Source organism: Chiroxiphia lanceolata, chromosome 3, assembly GCF_009829145.1.
Source record: "Chiroxiphia lanceolata isolate bChiLan1 chromosome 3, bChiLan1.pri, whole genome shotgun sequence".
Classification (NCBI taxonomy): Eukaryota; Metazoa; Chordata; class Aves; order Passeriformes; family Pipridae; genus Chiroxiphia; species Chiroxiphia lanceolata.
Genome location: NC_045639.1, coordinates 32,320,702 through 32,340,931, shown reverse-complemented (window position 1 = coordinate 32,340,931; position 20,230 = coordinate 32,320,702). Strand labels below are relative to the sequence as shown.

General features: G+C 43.1%; 1 protein-coding gene across 2 annotated transcripts; it reads right to left on the bottom strand.

The window, feature by feature from the left end:
• Positions 1 to 9: 9 nt before the first annotated feature.
• On the bottom strand, positions 10 to 10,281 carry LOC116784723 (epoxide hydrolase 1-like). 2 transcript variants are annotated; one of them, XM_032683591.1, is made up of 10 exons: positions 10,114 to 10,280; positions 8,757 to 8,780; positions 7,684 to 7,897; positions 6,706 to 6,886; positions 5,689 to 5,919; positions 5,180 to 5,309; positions 4,018 to 4,232; positions 1,813 to 1,921; positions 1,356 to 1,481; positions 10 to 415 (listed from the first exon to the last, which is right to left on the bottom strand). In XM_032683591.1, the coding sequence occupies exons 1-10, from the start codon at positions 10,140 to 10,142 to the stop codon at positions 214 to 216; spliced, it is 1,461 nt and encodes a 486-aa protein (XP_032539482.1). In that variant the 5' UTR covers positions 10,143 to 10,280; the 3' UTR covers positions 10 to 213. The 2 variants fall into 2 exon arrangements, with proteins under 2 accessions (XP_032539482.1, XP_032539483.1); XM_032683592.1 differs by lacking the exon at positions 8,757 to 8,780 and having other exon boundaries at positions 10,114 to 10,281.
• Between the last annotated feature and the right edge of the window lie 9,949 nt (positions 10,282 to 20,230).

Below are 20,230 nucleotides of genomic sequence, written 5' to 3'. Positions count from 1 at the left end.
TGTTTTTTTTTTTTGTTTTTTTAATTTTTTGTTTTTTCTCCTTATAAAAATCTTTACAGCTTGATTAACAAGTTTAGTACTGTAATTATTATCAAAATAAAATACTGGTTTCTATATGTGATTACACTGGATTTATTTAACCCCTCAAAGCAAAGGTTCTGCTGGTGCCAGAACAACTTGCTTCCATTCTGTGCATGTATTTAAACTGCAGGTTTACAGCTGTTCCACTTTTCTGACAAACTGCATGATGTCTTGTGCCAGAAGCTTTGGTTCCTCAAAGGCAGCAAAATGCCCTCCACGTGGCATGTAAGTGTAAGTGATGATGTTCTTGTAGACATCCTTTGCCCAGGTACGTGGTGTATGAACTATCTCCTGAGGAAAAGCCGCGATCCCTGTGGGAACATGTATACCAAACCTAGAAGACATAAGTTAATTGCATTTTTGAAACAAGTCCCAGGGAAAGTCTATAAAAACTTTCTGACTGGTAACTGCCACAGTTTCACCACAGCAACACACTTTGTGGTCTGCACTCTGCTGAAGGGCTTCACTTCTATTTGGATATCCTCGAGTTTAAGAAGGTTATATCCAAAGGTGTGTAAATAGAGCTAACTTCGCACACAGTTTGATCTTGAAATGTTTCAAATCTTTGAGCTTAGGTTGTTCTGTAATTTTGTGCTGTGTGACGAGATGCTGCACCTCTGTGTGAAAGTCAGAAATTAACCAGCTCACATTTGATTTAAACTTGTGGTACCACATGTGTAACAAATGACTCTGGAGAGGGAAGGTAGACGGGTTCAGTCACAAAGAAAAACACTCTCCCGTTTGTTTGTATCATCTGTTGCTTGGAGAAATCCACTCAGCAATGTTTTTCTGGTCAGCCTCTCTTAAAGTCATCATAACATACCAGCTGTCAAGAGGTACTTGGTTTCAAGCACTGCTCTCCAAAATCCTTCCCCAAGTTTGTGCTTAACCGTTGTAGTTCTCAGTTTATTTTCCAGCAAGCCATATCCTTCCTAATTCACTTTAAACTTCTCTCTTGGATATGCCCATGATTTTCTGTTCTGTTTTACTGAACTGAGCTAGAGCTTACATTTGTTTAGTAAATAACTATGTAGACCTGTATTTTGAACACAAGACTGCATTTGATGCTTTGACAAGAATGTATTGTCTTGGTTGCAAGCCACCTTGTGCAAGTTATAGGTTCAAAAGAAAAGTGACTCAACTATATTTATCGAAAGAAAATAAGAAATTTGATTTTTTTTTTTTTTTTTTTCCGGAGTCAGATGTGCTGTTGTGAGTGATCTAAATGTTTCCATCTCATTTGCAAATCTGTCTTGCACCTACCATTTCATTACCTGTTATAAGCATTTAGATTAGGGTCCTTGGAAAAGTTCTCCTTGTAGTATCGCATTGAGGACACAATGGAGGATGTCACCCAATAAATCATCACATTGGTCAAAAGCTCATCAAGAGAGTATTTGCTGTTGAGAGAGAAGGATGAAGAAATTTAACTGGAAGCTATTTCTCAATGCACTGTATTGAGCTCATGTCCTGAGGTTGTTCCTCTTGTTCTCGACTCATTTTCAAGCAGTGAATTAATCGGCACCCACGTGTCCAGAGCAAAACCACTTTGTTCTGAAGCAATGGTTTGCAAACAGTCTGCTGTAGGTTTAAGCTACTACTTGTCATTTGTAGTCTTTCATCCTTAAATTCCAGATTTGACTGGCCAATCTTTTACCTGAATCCTCATATTGGTTATCATCACTCATTGTTTTAATGAGACTTTGCATGGAATAACATCTGTTTTCTTACCTTTCTAAGCCTCCATCATCTTTATGCAGAAATGATTTATCTGTCCAGGTGGAGAATTTCTCCAAAATATATGCAGCAAGCCCCACTGGGGAGTCATTCAGTCCACAACCTAATTCAAGAGAACAGAAGGGCTATTGCAGTTGCCTGGCATTGTGATACTTCAGTGGGAGTTAAACTGGACTTTCATAAGTGTTCAGTTTTCTGTGAGAATTCAGTAGAGAGTCTGTATTTTACCACACCTGATAGTACTTTATTCATGACAAATTCCCCCCAAAGGAATTCCGGCTGTAACCGATGGCACTACAAACTCAAGTAATTCCTATACAAAAGAAGCTAGGAACTAAGAAAGTCCTGTTGGCTTCTTGGTAATGTGTGGCAGAAGCAAATTCAGATGTAAAGGGATTACACTCTGAAAAGAAATTTCAGGTAAAATATTTGGGAGCACTATCCTGTTTTGAACGGGCAGCCGGGACTGTTAGTGCTGTTCATCACTTTTTATCTAATTTAAACAGTGGGATGTTGTGTATCTGTTATCTGTTCCTCCTTTTGGGAACATTAGCAAACATTATAAGTATAGAAATACAGTATGAAGAATCCTAGACTATGAGCAGCGTCCATAGAAGCACTGTATAATCACTTCAGTTTTTCTCCCCTTTATGTATTCTTCTGATTCTAAAATATAATTATGAAATTGGGTTAACAGGGATGCAACAGATTCAGAGTATTATGGATTTCATATTTTCTTTTTTTATTCTATTTAACAGTTTATAAGACTCTCTTAAACTCTGAGCAGGCTGATGTTTCTTATGGATTCTCTCATATGGCAGAAGCCAAACTTGACCCCATTGTGATTTTCTTCCTCTATTTAAATTGCTTTGGACTTTGTTAACATCAGTTTTTATTGGCTGGTTTTGTCAATCAGTCACTTAAATGTTTTTTTTTGCAACTCTACAGTTATCTTTAGTTTAAACTAAACTTTGGATAGCTGTTAATTCTTCACCTAATCATTAACTTTTATTTGAAGAGAAATCAGGATCATACTGAAATTTATAGGTACCAGCACAGATTTTTGTGATACTCTCCCTCCCCTGGAACTTGCTTATTTATTCTTACGCTTGGATTCTCATGTTGACTAGTTTTAATCCTTTTCTTAAGGCAGTTTAATTTCTTAAGAACACTGGAGGAATCTCAGCAAAGTATTTTCTGGAAATTATATAAGTTCCATTACTGGATCCACACTCTTTGATTCTGCCAGAGCTCTGATTTTTGAAGTATGATTTCCCTGTGATATTATCACCTGTAAATCAGTTCTCCTCTTTAAAATAGCTCTGCTAGTTTTCTGATCAGAGACTAGACATACTAGTCTTCATTTTTCTGAGGTTATCTTCACTGTTTGGCCCTTAAAAAACCCTCAAACAACCAGAAATGCCACCACTACAACCCCCTTCCAAACTGGTATCTTGTTTTTCTCCTTTTTTTATTTGGTATTGCGATTACTTCAAGCAACAGACTAGACATTAGTTGTCATTTCAGTTTAAACTTTTTCTTCTTCAGTGAATTGCCAGGATGGGGTGCTATTTGTTCTACGGTCTCCACAGCTGACAGCTGTGCTGTCTTTCCTGACAAGGGGAAAGACATTGCTTTAATTTAAATATTGCTTTATTTCAATAAAGCAATACCCCAAAATCCTCTCCAGTGGGGACTGATGCAAATAATTTAACTTTTATGAAATGGCCCTATCTTTCTTCATACTCCTTATCTACTGGATCCAATATGTCAGGCTTTTGGTTTTTCACGTGTTAAGGCTGTGTCTACCTTTCTGCAAGTTTCACATTGCACTTACTTACCTTGGGTATTTTTCTTGTTTTCAACCACATTTATTTCTAGAAGCTTCAATTTCAGGACTTTGCACTTTACTTTAGGAGACTTTTTGGAAAGGGGTTCTTTGCCTGAGAGAAATGGCATGCGATTTAAAAGGCCTTGAATGGTGATATTTGAAATCTCCATCTTTTTTTGAGCTGTTCCTTTTAATTTTGTTTTACACAGTTCTTGTCTCCATGAACTCACTGCCCACATGGGCAAGAGCGCTCAGTCACCAAAACTTATTGCTTCTCAAACTTGGTTGGCCTTTGTTTACTACGAGATTTTATATACCATAAGCATTTACTATACAGTCTTCACAGTGATAAAGAGAAGGTACATTACCTGCAGTGTCTGGTTTGGTGGCTTGGATGTGTAAGTATCCAGACTCTCGCAGAATGTCATAGACGTTCTTCTGCATGAAGGGGTAGATACGTCGAGCATCTTCCCTACTGAGGCCTACAAGCCATGGTACATAAGCTCCAAGCATTATGGAAATCCACCTTCCCAAACTTTGATTGCCAAGGAAGACAATATTCAGATGAAGCCCTCTCACAGATCTAAAATTAGGTTAATGAATAGAAGGTTAAATCAAGTGATTTTCTGTCTTCAGATTTTCTAGAAAACATGCCTGACTGGAGCTATGTTAAAAGCATTTTACTGAGACAAATACACAAAGCCCTTCAGGTTTATCATGATTCAAAAAATGGGAGTTCGAAATGGTCCCATGTCCATCCAGCTGTGCCACTGCTATGATGTTAACTTCAGCTACTCAGTTTCTGGATGTGGCATATCCACGCTGGTAGCTCTGGCTGTTGATCTTGTGTTGTTCCATGCTGTAGGGAACAGACTGTGTTGGGTGTTTTCTAAAAAGCACAAGTAGATCACTTGTGGCCACTGTGTTCTGGGTGTTGTGCAGCGCAACTGCAATTGGCAAGAGAGAGCTCCTCAGCCTGTAATCTAACTGTTTTAGGAGCTTTCCCACTTTATCTATTCTCTGACCCAAGTGTGGCTGTGCTGCCTGGAGAGCTTTAAATGCCTCTTCAGCACTAAGCCGTGATGCTATCTTCTGAAGAAGGTATTGTGCTTCATTTCCAACCAGTCTCAAGTCTGCATTTTACATAGGAAAGTCCTGTACTTTGTGTGTTTAGCAGCTGAAAGGCTGAATTCCTCCCTTCCTTTTCTCTGTGCTGATTTTAAATTTATCTCCTTCCTCATTTAGAATGATGATCTGTCTCCTTGAGATCTCAAATCAAAATGCAACAGAGTTTATTTCCATGTCTAGCGAAAGAGAGCCAAACAGCACTGAAATTTAGAAAGCACAAGAACTGTGCCAATATCAATGCAAAACATATGAATATAATTGAATATGCAAGGTGGGTTTGTTCCTGAAGGAAACAGCAGAAGGGGATGAGATGCAGGGCAAACGGAAGGCAGGACCACAGAGCCAGAAGGTAGGGTAAGAACTGGAGGCAGCTTTTCTGCTCTGGTTTCCTTTGCTACTTACTGTGGCAGCATCTGGGCCATGTTTGTGGTAATACGAGATCCCCAGTCTCCTCCCTGTATGTAATATTCCTTGAAGCCCAATCTCTTCATCAGCTTATGAAATATCCGAGCAGTTGCTATGGAGTCAAAGCCTGTAGGTAAAGAGAAACACATGAGATCTGTTTGTCCTAGTATTCATCCCCTGGCCAAAGACTGTGGCCTGACAGAGGCATGTGAGTATGGGGTTGTGGGAAGGCACACTGTGCCATGCTGGTCTGCCTTGCTCCTTGGAAATAAGATGAACACAGGATGATAGCAAGTCAGTGGGAAGTGGAGAAAGTGGAAAGCAGACCTGGCTTCCAGCTACCATTGTGCTCCAAATCTCCACAGCCAGCCCCAGAGCCTCAGCCACATGAGTATTAGTGAAGAGCCAGGCATCTGCATTCACAGACTGCAGTGCCCAGGGGGGCTGGGGATGGCTGAGGTGTTACTCCAAAACTCTGATTCTTACAGAGCCTTTTCATCACTTACCTTGCTGGTGAGGGGCCTCTGAGAAGCCATAGCCTGGGATGGATGGGCAGATAACCTCAAATACCAGATCACCCTCATTCAGGCCATGCTTGGCTGGCTCCGTGAGCAGAGGGATGATCTTGTAGAACTCATAGAAGGAGCCAGGCCAGCCGTGGACCATCAGCAGAGGTTGAACAGCTCGACCATGAGGAACATAGGATGGCTTCACATGGATAAAATGGATATCAATCCCTGCCACACATCCAAGACAAACAAATTAAAGCTCTGGGTCCATCACAACTTCTGGTCTAGACTCTGAAGAAGGAGGGTGGCAAAATTGTAATTAGCATCTGTAGCAGAAGATGATTACTCAATCAACCCATGGCAAGAAGATGCCAAATGAAAGGGGATGCCTGTATCTATGTCTCATCTTTTACATACAGATGGAAGTATTGACCTCAGCCTCAGATACTGGGGTCGCAGGAGATTGAGCTTCCTCTCCTGAGAAACTGGTCTCACAGTATATAAGTAGAGCTGCACTTAAATGAAAAGCATAATGAAGGTAATAATAATACATGCAACAACATTACCAAATTACAAAATATGTGGGTGATTAAAAGAGAAATATGGAAAAGTAAGTGCATGATAGAAGTTTAACCTGGAGATCACTTACATAAAGTCTGACTAACCTCACCTGGCTAAACTGGGTGGTGGTGGGAGATATTCTAGCCTCAGTCGGGCTAAATTTCACGATTTCCAAAGGTGACTTCAAGGCAATAGCTGAAGAAAACCTCATTGTTAGTTAGCTCAGATTCAGAGCCAGAGGAAGCTCATCTGGAAACATGATGAATCTTATTGCTATTTTTAATGGACTTAATCTCTACAAGGTTATTAATAACAGAGCCTTGAGTGATACTTCACTCATATCACTAAGCTGTTATGCATACTGTTATCTTAAATATTGTAATTTCTTAAATCTCCCCCTTCTCTCTGTGCATTTCAGAGTGAGACCTGCTCAAGCCACAGAGGTTCCCTCACCTTCAATTGTGGTGTGGAAGTGGGGATATTTGTTCAGGACTTCCACTTGCTTGCGCCAGTCAAACTGGTTCCTCCAGTAGGACACCACCTCCTTCAAGTAGCTGGAGTTGAAGCCATAGTGGAAGGCAGCCCCTTCCACATGTGGTGTGTAGCGGGCCTGATCCAGGCGCCGGTGCAGATCCTGTGGAAGGGAGCCCTTCTTGAGAGGTTTGTCAGCTTCCTGCATGTGTGTTATGCCAGGACAGGTACAGACAGGCTCTCCTGGCTCCACCAGCTTTTGTGTTGCTCTCTGGGACACCACAAGCCCTCCTGAAGCAGGGCTGTACTCTGCATGACCTCTTGAATTGTTTATACGGGGAGTATATTTTTCTGCAGGTTATGAGTTCCCCTAGGGTACCCAGGAGTACTGGGTCCTAATTTTGACTTGCTGCTAACTCACTTTAGGGTTTTTGGCACTAGAAGCTTGCCAGCACTGCCAGCTGAGAGAACAAGAAGCTCAGCCTGAGCTGCAGAATGCTAGTTGGCCAGATAATTAAGGATAGGCATGCAGGGACAGAACTGCTACAACTCAGTCAATACCCCATCTCTCTTCACCATTCTAGCCCTTCCCTCTGCAGAAGTCTGTCAGTCCTGCCCTCCTGGTGCCACTGCTGTCCCAACACCCTCCTGCCCCTCTCCACCATCCACAGACACACTGTCAAAGTCTGCTGCTCAAAGTGTGACCTTTCTGCAGGAGCAGCCACAGGTTGCATGGAGGGTCTGTTGTCTCCGAAAGTCTTTATTGAACATTGGAATGGATCTGAGCTCAAATCCTGTTCATAAAGGATGGTGAGCCAGAGCATCATCTGATGGAGATAAGTAGCAGCACTGGTATTGCTGTCACCCCAAGATATCACCTTGGAGCAGTGAGGTGGGTGATAGACTGCTTCCATATGCCTTGCAGCTTTCTGCCCCTCCTTACATCCCAGCCACTGGTACCTCGATTTCTTTGTCAGATGTTTCAATCTTGAAGGGACGGATACTGTCATCTTCTCTCCCTTTTAGGGATCTTTCACCTGAGCCCCACCATCCATCGCCCATTTCAATAGTCTTGATCTTGTGTCTAGATCTCAGCCAGCAAACCAGGATCCCTCCAACCCCCAGGGCAGCCACAGGGACCAGGACTGCATTCTTCTGAGAATATTCAAAAGACCTAAGAAAGCATAAAATTGTTTATGTTCAACAACAGAAGTGTCAAGGGCAAAGGCACTATGCTGAGGCTTGTAATCACACCAGTTGGGACTGAGCAGAAACAAATGCCTACAAATCCCATGCGGTCAGCAGGGACTGGATGTTTTTATTATTTCTGAAGACCACAGGCAAGAATTGGGGCAGAGTTATATTTACCAATGCTTCTTAGGGATCTCAAGTCCTTGCTGATCAGGACTTGCTGATCACAAGGCTTCCTTGTGCCTCTTGTTGTGAACCAGGGTGCCCAGGGGGACAAGGTTCAAGAGCATATGTGCCAATCTATTTTGAGACAGGTGCTGGAGTGAACTAGATAGTAACAGCTGGACTTCTCCAGGGATAAAAACTGCATGAACAGAGTGGGCTGAGGAGCAGGCAGAGAGACAAAAGTCTTCAGCTACTGAAGAGAGCTGGATGTGCTAGATATGCTTCTCTTGCCAGTGCTTTGCACATAATGATCCCTTAGGGCAACATCGGCCCTCCACCATAGCTTTCCAGTAAGACTTGTCTGCTGGTGCCCCTCTTTCTGTTCTAAACAGAAAGGTTCAGACTGGAGGTGTAGGAGCTAAGTTACTGGAGTTGGATTTCACAGACATGCAGTCTTAAATGTAGAGCACCTTCCCTCCTCTCTGACCTGTGCTTCAAGTTCTTCGATTTCCTTTGGGTATTAGTAGAGGTGTCTGGGGCTATTGCAGGGGGCTGCAAGGGGACTGTGAATGAAGATTTTGTTGTTGTCGTCCAGAGAATGAAGGTACTATGCTGCGCCCCAATTAGGGTGCTAATCAAAAGTGGAGGCCTCAACATAGAACAGCCATTTCACTCACCTGATCCGGGACAAGACGTTCTTCCTACAAAAGGGGGAAAAAAGAAGGATCCTTATAGTCTGATAGTGTTTTCCGATACCAGCCCTTGGGGATGGTGCAAAGAGTGTCACCTGCCAGCACATTTATTACCCAGCCACGCAATCACAAGCTATTTAGCCACCTGGCAATATCTGCCATTATTTTTCCTACTTTTTGGATAGGGTGGAAAGAGAAGGGCTCGGAAAACACTGTCTCTGCACAAAGAGACAGTGTTCCTAGGCTATGTTTAAGCTAGATACTTTGTTGCCATAATATTTCCTCCTTTAGCATAATTTAGATAAAAGGCACTAAACAACTGGGTAGGTGTCCTTGCAGTGTTTCATCCTGTGAGCAACTGTGTTACTTCAGCCACGAAATAGTTTATTTTGATTGCTGTGTAGCAATAGGTGCACAGCTTTGGCAGGAGACCTCCAAGCTCACAGGTTACTCTGATGCCAGCCATGTAGTATTCAACATGCTGCAGGGCTGGCATGAGGAGAGGCTTATAGGACTTTTTCCTGTTCAGAGTTCAATGAGCTGCTTTACCTTTGCCACTTCTAAATACTCCTGACTAGATATCAACCTTTTAGTTCTCCTGCAAGAAAAAGAAAGTATCCTCCTTGGTTCTCTTTAAGCCTAGTAGATTCTGGTACAAAAGCACAATCTAAATGCTAGCAAAATTAGATGCAATAAGAGAAAGTCTTGTTACTCTGCCTTGTGGAAGGCAGCTAGATTAGGGAGTTATTTGGTGTCATAATTGCAATACCTTGAGAAAACAAAACAAAAGCCAAAGAAGAAAAAGCCGTGAAAATCCATGAAAAACCAAGTGTACTGGGTATTTTCTTTTCACCTAGTATCATTTCTCTCTGCTGTTTGGGATGCAGAATCTGGTGCCTTTACTGGATATCCCAGTAGTCTCCAAGGCAATCTGGTAACAATCTCTGAGACAGCTTATGTGTGATTTGTAAGGGCATAACTCCTTAAGTTGCTCCCAGACAAGGAAGAACAGGGTTCCTGAGAACAAATAGCTTATGTAACAGGTAGTAATATCCCTCTGTACTTACATCCTGGAGCTTAGTGAGCAGAGGCATGAAAGCAGTTATGGCAATAGCATAAACTCTGTGCTGCTAACAAAGCAAGCATGTCCCAGAAGCAGGTCTTGGAGTGACATAAAACAAGGCTCAGTCGATCAAAACCTTTTCTGCACTCATACTCAGGAGAACTCTGCTGCATGTTCCTACTCTCCTATGGTCTGATGACCCTCCTGGGGCTTTCTCCCACCCCCAATCCCAGGGAGCCCAGTTTGGAGTCCCTCCTCCCCGTGTCGAGGAGTTCTTACCAGGCATTTGGAAGAATCTCCTGCCACATGTCTGCTTGTCTTTGCCTGGACGCTGCTCCAAGTGACACAATCCAAGTTTCTCCTCTGCTGGCTTTCTCTTCCGCAGTGACGCTGTCTCAGGGACAATGCGATCTACATCATCCATCAGTGCCACCTATTGCTTAAGTATGCAGTTGCAGACTGAGTTCAACAGAGGCAAACGCAAAGTCCTGCGTGGGGCGGGAACGGCCCTGTGAACCAGCACAAGGCAGATACCAAATGCACACAGAGCAACCCTGTGGAGGCTGGCCTGAGGTCCTCAACTCAGGCTGTGTCAACGCTGTGTCCTTCCAGCAAAGGCCAGCTGAATACAGGGCTGCATAGCAGGAATGTTAGCCAGCAGGCTGAGGGAAGGGATTCTTCATTCTCTTCAGCACTTGTGAGGCCACATCTGGACTGCCATGTCCAGTTCAGGCCTTGCTGGTAGAAGAAAGACTGGAGTGAGCCCACCCTTGGAGGTATAGGGCCACAAAGCTGCTGCAGGGTTGGAGCATGTAGGGTATGAGGAGAGGCAAAGAGACTTGTTCAGCCTGGAGAGGGAAGGGTAAAGGGTTCAGTCTTATTGTTGTCCACAGTTAACTAGTGGTGAGTGTAGGAAAAATGGACCCAGAATTGTCCTGGAATAGCGGCAGTTGAATAAAAAAAAGGCAATGGACACAAATTGCAACAAGGGAAATTTGGATCAGATATGACGACAAACTACTTGAATGTATTCAGACACTGGAACAGGGGGCCAGAGAGGATGTGGGATCTCCATTCTTGGAGGCATTCAAAATTTATCAGGAACAGGGCACTGAGCAACCCGACGTAGGCGAAGCTGCTCGGAGCAGGTATTGGGATGAGCTCACCTCCAAGTGTCCCTTGCAACCTGTGATTTTCAGCAACCAAAACCAAAACAAAAAGTTCAATTTTTCATTTTCCACAGAAATCAGTGCTTTGTTTTAGCTCAGGCAACTAGATTTATTTTCCCTCATGGTCTTACTGGACAAAGGCTTTTCCTTCCTAAATTGTTGCAGTGTCCTTGCTGTGTTTCACTTCAGGAATAACTGCATTTTACCATCAGAGGAAATGATTCCTATTTCCGTGCAATGCTCAAGGTGAAGTACCATCACCAGTGAGCTTTGTGATGATTAAGTCTCATACTGCTGTGAGTTCATATACAGCCACTGTGCCATTGAAAAGAGCCATCAGGAAGAAAAGTTTGTAAATCCTTCATCTGGTTGAAGTTCAATTTATTTCTACACCGTAGCTATTTCTGGTTATATCCATCTAGGATTACTGAGCTCTAAGGTTCTATTTCCCACACTAACTCAGCTCTCTTGAGGCTCCTTGGAAGGTGGTATCCCTGATTGTGGAAGGACTATATTCAGAAGACTAGAGAATTATTAGCAACAAGAGGAAAGAGTTACAACCCAGGTGGAAGGTAGCCTAGGACCCTGTAAGGTGCCAGGTTGAGGTACAACAGGCTGTGATGTTTTCAGGAGACAAAAGCGACCACAGGAAAATTCTGTTTCTTACTTGAAGCTAGGAAAAAGCATAGAGGCTGTGGAGGAAGGTCTGGCTTAAACATCTGAGAGTAAAATTATCTATGCCAGGAATGTGGGAAAAGAGCCAACAGAGCTTGTTATCGCTGAAGAGAAAAGATACAAGTTGCTGGTCTCTGTCTAAAAGATTTAGGAGAATCAAAACAGTTTTAATTTAAGATATAAGGGATTACACTAAGGCCATTAGTGCCCCGGGGCTAAAAGACAACAATTTGACACCGATAAATCTGAAACAGCTGAGATGTCAGGATCCTACGTACCGAAATTCAGGGTATGTGCAGGAGTTTTGTGTGAGCGTTGATGGGCAAAGATCAAAGGGATCCAGAGAAAATCCTGCTCTGGGATGATACTGAAACTTGTCTGGTGGAAAATTTTCCCCCCTCTCTTACAACCTCTAGTGGCCAAAATGCACATATCCAGGCAGAAACTGCTTACCACAAGTCTGCCTCCCATGGGATTTTGATGCGTGTGCCATAAACGGAAAGGGGAATCCCACATGAAAAAAACCACAAAAGCATCTCAGAGCATATCCCTGCGTTGGAGTAGGATTCCTATTCGACAGAGGTCTCGGGAAACCTGTTTTTAAAAAGCCTTCTTGGAGCACTATTGGAAAGTTTTCTGACTCTTTCCCAGGGCTGTGATTTTGCTGGTTTAGCTGCTATTCTGGCATAAAACCAAAAACAAACAAACAAAAAACCAAAACAGAACCCCCCCCCAAAACTCAAAAAACAGAAACACAAACAAAAAACCAGAAACCCATCCACCCTTCCCCACCCCCAACCACAAAAGAACCCCACCAAATCAAGATTGACAGGGAACAACATTTGATATACTGTATCTCCTTGTTACATCTTTATCTAAACTCCTAATCTTTGCCATCCCATAGCCTTTTTCAAATTGGCGCAGTTTTATAAAGGGATTTAATATGTTTCCATGGTACTAATCACATACTAACAGAGAGCTTGTTTCCTGTGTTTTTGTCTTGCTCTTGTGACTGATCTGCAGGATCACACCTGCAGCAATGACAGAAAATGCCCACGTGGAACTGTTACCACGAGGTATTTTTTCAGCTGGTTTAGCAGCTGTGTGTGAGTAGGGGGAGCCAAACACAACATAACCTGCCAGCTCTCCCAGGCCCATTCACTGCTGCTGGAGAAAGCGCTCAAAAGGCCAAGCAGCAGTTCTGCAAAACACTGGATACCCACTAGTGTGTGTGAGGAGCTTGCAGTACGCATAATTCCACTTTTTTTTCCCTATTTGACCTTATTTTTTTTTCTCTTCTGGGCTTTTCTTCTTTCTTATTACCAACTGCAAAGCCTCATAAATACTATTAATACTAAAACCTGAGACAGAAGAAGGAAAGCTGGTGATTTCTGGTTGTGAAATGAGCTCATGAACAGAAGTAAGAGAGGACCACAAAAGCTTTGAGCATAGCTCTTTTATAACCTAAGGTGCTATGGCAACTTGGAAATTATTACTCTGAGTCATTGCAATGCTCTCGTTGGGTTTTATGGCCCTGGCTGCAACATGCTGCCCTTTACCATAGAGCATGAAGGCTTTGCTGCATAATTTTCCTCTTTTATGCACAATATCAGCTTCACTGTCTTAAGACTATAACTAGAGAGCAAATGGTGCTCAACAACAAGAGATTTTTTTGAATATGGTCTTCTGACTTATACCAGGTACCAGCTCTCTCCTTTTTACCTGGTCAGTGGCCACTACCGGTGATCTACTGGCCAGCAATGTTGCAGTGCAGGGCAATATCTGAAAGATTAAGATATCTCCCCTGTACTCCTCCAGGCTTCTGCAACCCTGCTTGCCCCATGATTTCACTTCATCTTTGAACTTCACATTCTTTGCTTTTAAGGAAGGTTCTTAAGGCTAGAAAGGCTTTCCTTTGCTTCACTGGATAGTTGCTCCCACAGGCCAAAGATACTGAATGATGTATTTCCCTTCATGACTTCTGAAGGGAATGGTCCTCATGGTCAAATGGGTCCCAGCTGGGGCTGTCAATACTTCCAGAACTCTTCTCAATTGGTATTGCATGAAAAAAGCCCTGTCCAGAAATGGAATTGCATGGGGAAAATCAGAGAGTTTACCACATGTAGCTGAGTCCTGGGGATTAAGGAATAGCCCCAAGCATGTCACCCTACCTTCAATGGATGAGCAAAATTTTCACCTTCCTTGTAAGGTCACAGGACATTCAGCTGGTTGGTGGGAAATTTGTTTTGCACCAAAGTCTACTCCAGTCCTGAATGGCAAGGTCTGTGCTCAGCCTGAGAGATCACATCCTCAGTGGAAACACTGAGCTCCTAAGCACTTCCAAGCTGTTAATTCCTGATTCTTATTAACAAGAGCCAGCTCAAACATCTGAGAGCAAATCACAGCAACACCTTGCTCCTGGCAGCCAACCCTGTGTGTTGCTCCACAGTACCTTATATAAAACTGAGATTGCAGGAGCAATGGATAACTTGTGAGTGCCAGGGACAGTCTCTCCCACTCCCTCCTCCCCCTTCACAAATGCTCTTTTCTTGCCTGGAAAGCCCAATATAATTTCTACTAGTACCTTTCCTCCAACAGCTTCTCTTTAGTCCTCTGATCTGCACTGTAAGTTGAATAGAAGTTAATGTTTTCCCAGCTGGAAAAGGCCCCTTCTCTGCCTCCCTTATTGTTATGAGACCTCACAAATGTTTCACTGCTACCTCCAGGACTGGCCCCTTCTGTTGCTAATTAGGGAGCTAAGAGGTTCCCCCAGGCACTTCCCAGTGAAACCGAGCCCATTAAATGAACGGCAGGCAACATCTCTGGGGGTGGAGAGCTGTGTTACACAACAGCTGTTTGGAAACAGGCAGTTTGTTACGTGTGCTGGTTTTAAAGACACGACATCATTAAAAACAAAAGCAACTTTCAAGTCCAGACCAGTGTATTTAGGTCGCTGATACCCCAGGGATAATCTCAGGGATATTGGTGAAGGGAGCAGGCAGCAGGGGCTGTGAGCTTGAGTTCAGGGCCTAGATGTGCACAACGTGATGGTCCCTGCATGTGCACCCAGCCACACACTGAAAGCCGGGTGTAGAAGTCCCTGCTGCGCTCTGGGATATGGGTCCTGCTATGCTGCACACCAGGAGTGTTGAACCTGGGGTATAATGTGAGACAGAGCCCTCGTGGGCTTGCACAGATTGCTGGCATTTTCGTAAGTGTGGTGGAGGCTTGCAGGTTTGGATCAGCTATCCCCAGTGCCTAGGAGCCTGGATATGAGGAATTTCTTATACTGGAGGAAACCACATACAGTCAGTACAGAAACAACTTTAAACCCCGGTCAGTTATACCATTTTTATTATCTTACAATCTTAGGAGTGTATTATGTCTCTCCTATAACCATTGGTCCAAGCCATGTAAAATTATCATGTTGCAAAGAAAGCAAGAATCTTTAAAGAAAGAGGATGGGATGCAACTGGTCAAAAGCATCTGAGGGAGGGACTAGTTTAAAGATCTGTGGGACAATATAGATATAAATGTCTTATAGAAAAGAATATCATGAGTGATTTGTTATTAGAGTAATGACAAGCATTGGTGGTAGAAGCAAAGGCTTTATCTTCAACAAAGGGTTGCAGAAAAATCAGTATGTGTAGAGGGTCTGTACTCAATAATTTATACAGTTCACAAAAAAACCCCAAACCTAAGAAAACAATTATATTTGGCTGAGGCAAAAAGAAATGACAGAGAATGATCTCCATCCTTCTCAATAACAGTGACCAGCACTGAGGATCCTGTAATGGTGACCATTATCACAGGCCAAATCCCTAGTTCCTTTTCTCCATCCTTATCTTGGTAAACTCCTACTCTTCCTTTCGGTGAGCGTTAGTGGGATGTGTGGAATGTGTTCTTTGCAGGAGTGGGGCAGATTGTCTCTGTCCCATTGCTCTGCCATAACTTTGCATTGCCAACTTCCCAAAACTAGTCCTTACAAAGAAGGGCCTCAGAGGGAAATGAAGTCCAAGTCTAAACATAGGTTTTGCAGAGACATCAGCTGAGCATTAGGCACCCACAGAGATCCCACAATCGGTATGGAGACAGACAAGTGGATGCTGGAGCATGAGCTCCCCTTTACAGGCCTGAAGAAAGAGGAGATCTGTGTTTTGAAAAGTCAGTCTCACAATGTGTTCAGCTCACTGGAAATTTTGGAGACTTTTCTACTCTGATCTTGTACATTATTTCCTCCTTTTTTGGGAACTGCACTAGCTATTTGGAAACACTTCTGTGGCCTCCTTTCTGAGTAATTATTTATTCTCTCTATGGTTTTTTCCTACTGTCCATTATTAGTTGTTATGCCTACATTGTGTAACAACAACAACAACAGTAATATGAAGAAACTCTTCAGATCCAGACGAATTAAGAAAATGAACACTGAATCAGCTTAACATCTAACATAAGGATCTGATTTTCCTCTTTCATTAAAAACAGCTAGTCTGGAAAACCAAGGATATATAATGAATAATTGAATATAACAGCACTGCAGACATTTCACCTGAAGAAAACAGGACTACGGACTCTGAGCGTTATACAAGGACCCACAAATACAGGTGGGAAAGCAGGTATTGTTTTTTAAGATATCTGTCTGAATATGGTAAACAAGACTCTATCAGCAAGTCTGTAAGTATGTTTTTCCCTCCATCTTTTCAGCATTTATGCAAAGACTTATCTAAGCAAAATTGCAGCATATTAACTGACTGCCCTTCCCAAAAGGTACAAGGTTAAAGACCTTTGCAAGTGGCTATTAAGAAAACTTGGCAACAACAGCTTGCAGGATGAATCCTTACCAGAGATTAATAATCAGTTCCACAAACAGCAGAACTAAGAATTCCTCATTTGCTACATGTATTTGCAAAATACAGCTACTATTTGCAAATACAAAGACTTTGTATTTTGCAAATACAAACATAACATCTTTCTAACTGAGTTGTTCTAAGACTTTGTTCTCTCTAGATGTGTTCATAAAATTCCCCCTGCACTTCTGAAACAATCAGTTTTCATGAAACATGTTGAAACACCTTTGGGAACTATTTTTTAAATTTCTGCTTGCCAAAGTTGTTGAAATCAGCAAACAGATCAAGAGATTACTGAGAGGACACACCTACAGACACACGAAGGTATTGTACAAGCATTTATTCTGTGGGAACCAAGGAAAAAAGTGAGATGATGAAAGAAAACATAGGAGAAAGCATCCATTTCTTAGCAGTGTGGCATTTACATGATTTGCAAGGTATCCCCCCATGATCAACACTGAGACATACAGTGGCTAAGAATGATCCAGCTCCTTTGGTTTCAGTGGTAAAAGGTTCAGAGGCATTAGTGAGACCACAGCTTACTTTTTTACCATATCCAGAGGATGAAGTGTTCAGTGAGGTGGACAAATCTATGTAAGATAAGAATGAAAAAGATTCAGAGTTAGAGCTGATCTCTGTGAAAAACTCTGGGTACCTCTGTGGATAATAGAGCAGTGTTGAGAGTGCAGAGCAAAGCAAAATCAAAATAAGTTGTCATGTATTAAATAGGTCAGGAATGTACATACTGTCATAATAATCCTTAAATAAATCAACTGTGTATCACTACCTTGAAATCAGTGTTAGGTATGCTCACTTTCATAACAGAGGGGCAGAGAGGAATAGAAAAGGAAGGCAAAAAAAAAAAAAAGGCACAATAATCAGTGAGACAGTGAAGGTTGTGAGGGGAGAAGGGAAGGAGTGAGCAGGATGTTTTAACTTTGTGAGCAGAATGGTTTAGCTTTGCGAAGAGGTGAGTTAGGGGAGAGAGCACAATGAATTTCTAATGTGACCTTTAATAAAGCCTCTTGTCACCTTCTGAACACCTTCCATAACTTTATATGGATTATAATCTAGGAATTACACAACACCTGGTGTAACAAAGAAAGGAAATCTGATTTTATAATGCATAGAATTGTGAGACGAAAAGAATTGCTGAAAAATGTGACCAAGACAAGTAGCCGTAGTAATAAAACTAGATTCTGAAAGTCTCTCAGTTCTTGTCTTAGGATTCCCATGATGAGACTTCCTGCTGCTCTTTAAGCACAGCAGCATCCACATGGGGAAACACACTTGAAATGCAGAGAGCTGGATCTGAGGATGGACAGCCAGAAAAAGCCAGTACAATCTTGGTTTCTGTCTCAAAGGCATCACTTAAGAGAGCACAGTTATCCTTTCTGCAGCTCCCGTGCAGTCACAAACCTCTGTCCTGAAATATCAGCAGTTTTTTTAAAGTTGCATCTTCTCTCTGAAGTAACCACCTGAGGGCAACATCACACATGCAATGGGACACGCAGGGATCCTATGCCTGGAATATTACACTCTCTGGAATATTGTGCTCATTTCAAGAAACCCCATTACCAGAAAAATCACGACAAAGGAGAAGCAGGTCAAAGAACAGCAACAAAGGTGATTAGGAGGCTGGAGCCACTATGCAGAGAAACATTACAAAAGCAAAATCTGGTTTACTTAAGGAATATTTGATTAGGAGTAGAATTCTGGTCTCCAAGTATTTGAAAAGTGATGAGAAATTATTCAGCATAATAAAGGAAGACAGAGCTATGAGTAATTGGTGGAAATGAAGCAAGGAAAATGTGTCCAGTTTTCCTGTTATACTATTCCTACCTGTGAGATACAGGGCTGTGAATAGGAGGTATTCATATACAGCTTCTCTAATGAAAGATAAAGGCTCTGCCAGGGTAAGCATAGTATGAGCCAGGAATAGAGACTCTTTGTCAAGAAGAGAAGCTCCCTAATATACTTGCCAGTCAGGAGATGACTAGTGGGTAAAGCCAGCCTATGAATACTTTTGGGGGTACTCTAGAGCAATACTGATTGTAGAATAGGGCCACTTATCTACCTTCCCATGCCTTTCCAAGGAAGAAGGTATTTGAGCCCTTGGTTGGAGGAAGCTCATGGGACCATGATTTGCTCTGACTATGGAGAATTACTTTTCTGGTGGGGAGGAGAGGAGGGGTATCCTGTTCTGTGCAAACACCGAGCTAGTGCCTAGAACAAGGCATGTGGAAGGGAGTGCTGAATTCATAGCATTGATGTGAAGTGCCACCTATGTGTGCAAACAGGTCTGGAGAGGGGACACAGAAGTCCTTCCCACCCTGCTGTCCAGGTTTGGTTTCCTTGCTGCATGGATTTGTCTACTATAGCAGAACTTTGGCAGAGCGCCATGGCAGTGGGCGATGAGATGTTTGCCATGTTGATGAACCAGTAGTGAGCTGTGGGCTGGGAGGGCTGTGCCACAGTGGCCCAAAGGGATTGAGAACTGGGCACCAGGCAGTGTGGACAGAACTGCCCACTTCTAACAGCCCATAGGATGGCCGTGATGGAAGTGGTCCAGCTTCGTCCCTCCTCGGGAGCAGACAGCCCTTTCCAAATGCCTGGCAAGGTTGGAGAGAGGTAGAAGGAGTCCTTCAGTAAGGGACTGAGAAGGAAGGACAGGACAAGCTAGCAGAGATGTGGCACTGGAGACCCTGGTGCTGCCTGAGCCTCTTCAAAGAGTGGATTCAGCAAGCTGAGAATGTACAGAGTTGGCAGGATCACACTGTACCAGTGCTGAAGGCAGAACAAAGCTGCAGAGCTAAAGCTGTGGCACTCAGCAATAGGTTAGCATCCATCCTCTGCTCGGGAAGGGAAAAGCTTACACTGTTCATGGGGGGCTCTGAACACCCCTGTAAGTGCAGCACAAGAAAATGGTGCTAAGACAGAGGCACGGCCCATCATTTGACGGGAGCTGCCAGCCTGCTCAGATTAGCAGTGCTCAACAGAGCAAGCGCTGCAAATCAGGACAGTACAGGGGTGACATCTCCTATCTGCTTGTCTAAGCCCAGTCTGCATTTCTTCCATATGCAGCTCCCTTGTCGTACCAAATGGGTGTTTTTGTGCAGGTTGTGGACCTACTAACACTCACCAGCTCAGCTCTCCTGCTCCATTCCCCTCTCAGTATCCCCTGTTGGTGAGGTCTCAGAGACACTGGTATAGCTGAGGGCCATCTTTTTCCAACTTTTTCCTCTACCACTATCAATCAGCCACCCAAATTCAAACCACCCCATATCATGCTCTCACCTTCTTCCTTTTCTGTGCTTCCATCAGCCTCCTTTAGCTATTGATGGGATCACACCAGCCCTTGGAACACACCAGCATGAAAATCAGCTCTTTGCACAGAGCTCTCTGCATGGATTTGGGATTCATTTTCTTAAAAAGTGTAGAGCTAAAACCTTCGGGGTGATCTGGAGCCACTGGAGAGCCCTGGTAAAGGGGAACATTACACCAGGACTTCACAGAGGAATCCACAAGATGTTCCTTTTTAAAATGTTATTGGAGAAGGGAATGATGCACTGGCAGATTCATCTAGCTCCAAGTAGCCAAGCTGTCAACAGCAGTGGAGCTGCAGGAGCATGGTCTAACAAGCTTGCTCAAGCCCCTGGCTGGACTTAACTGGCCTCCCTGGATGTCTGTCTTGCTGTTACTTAATCC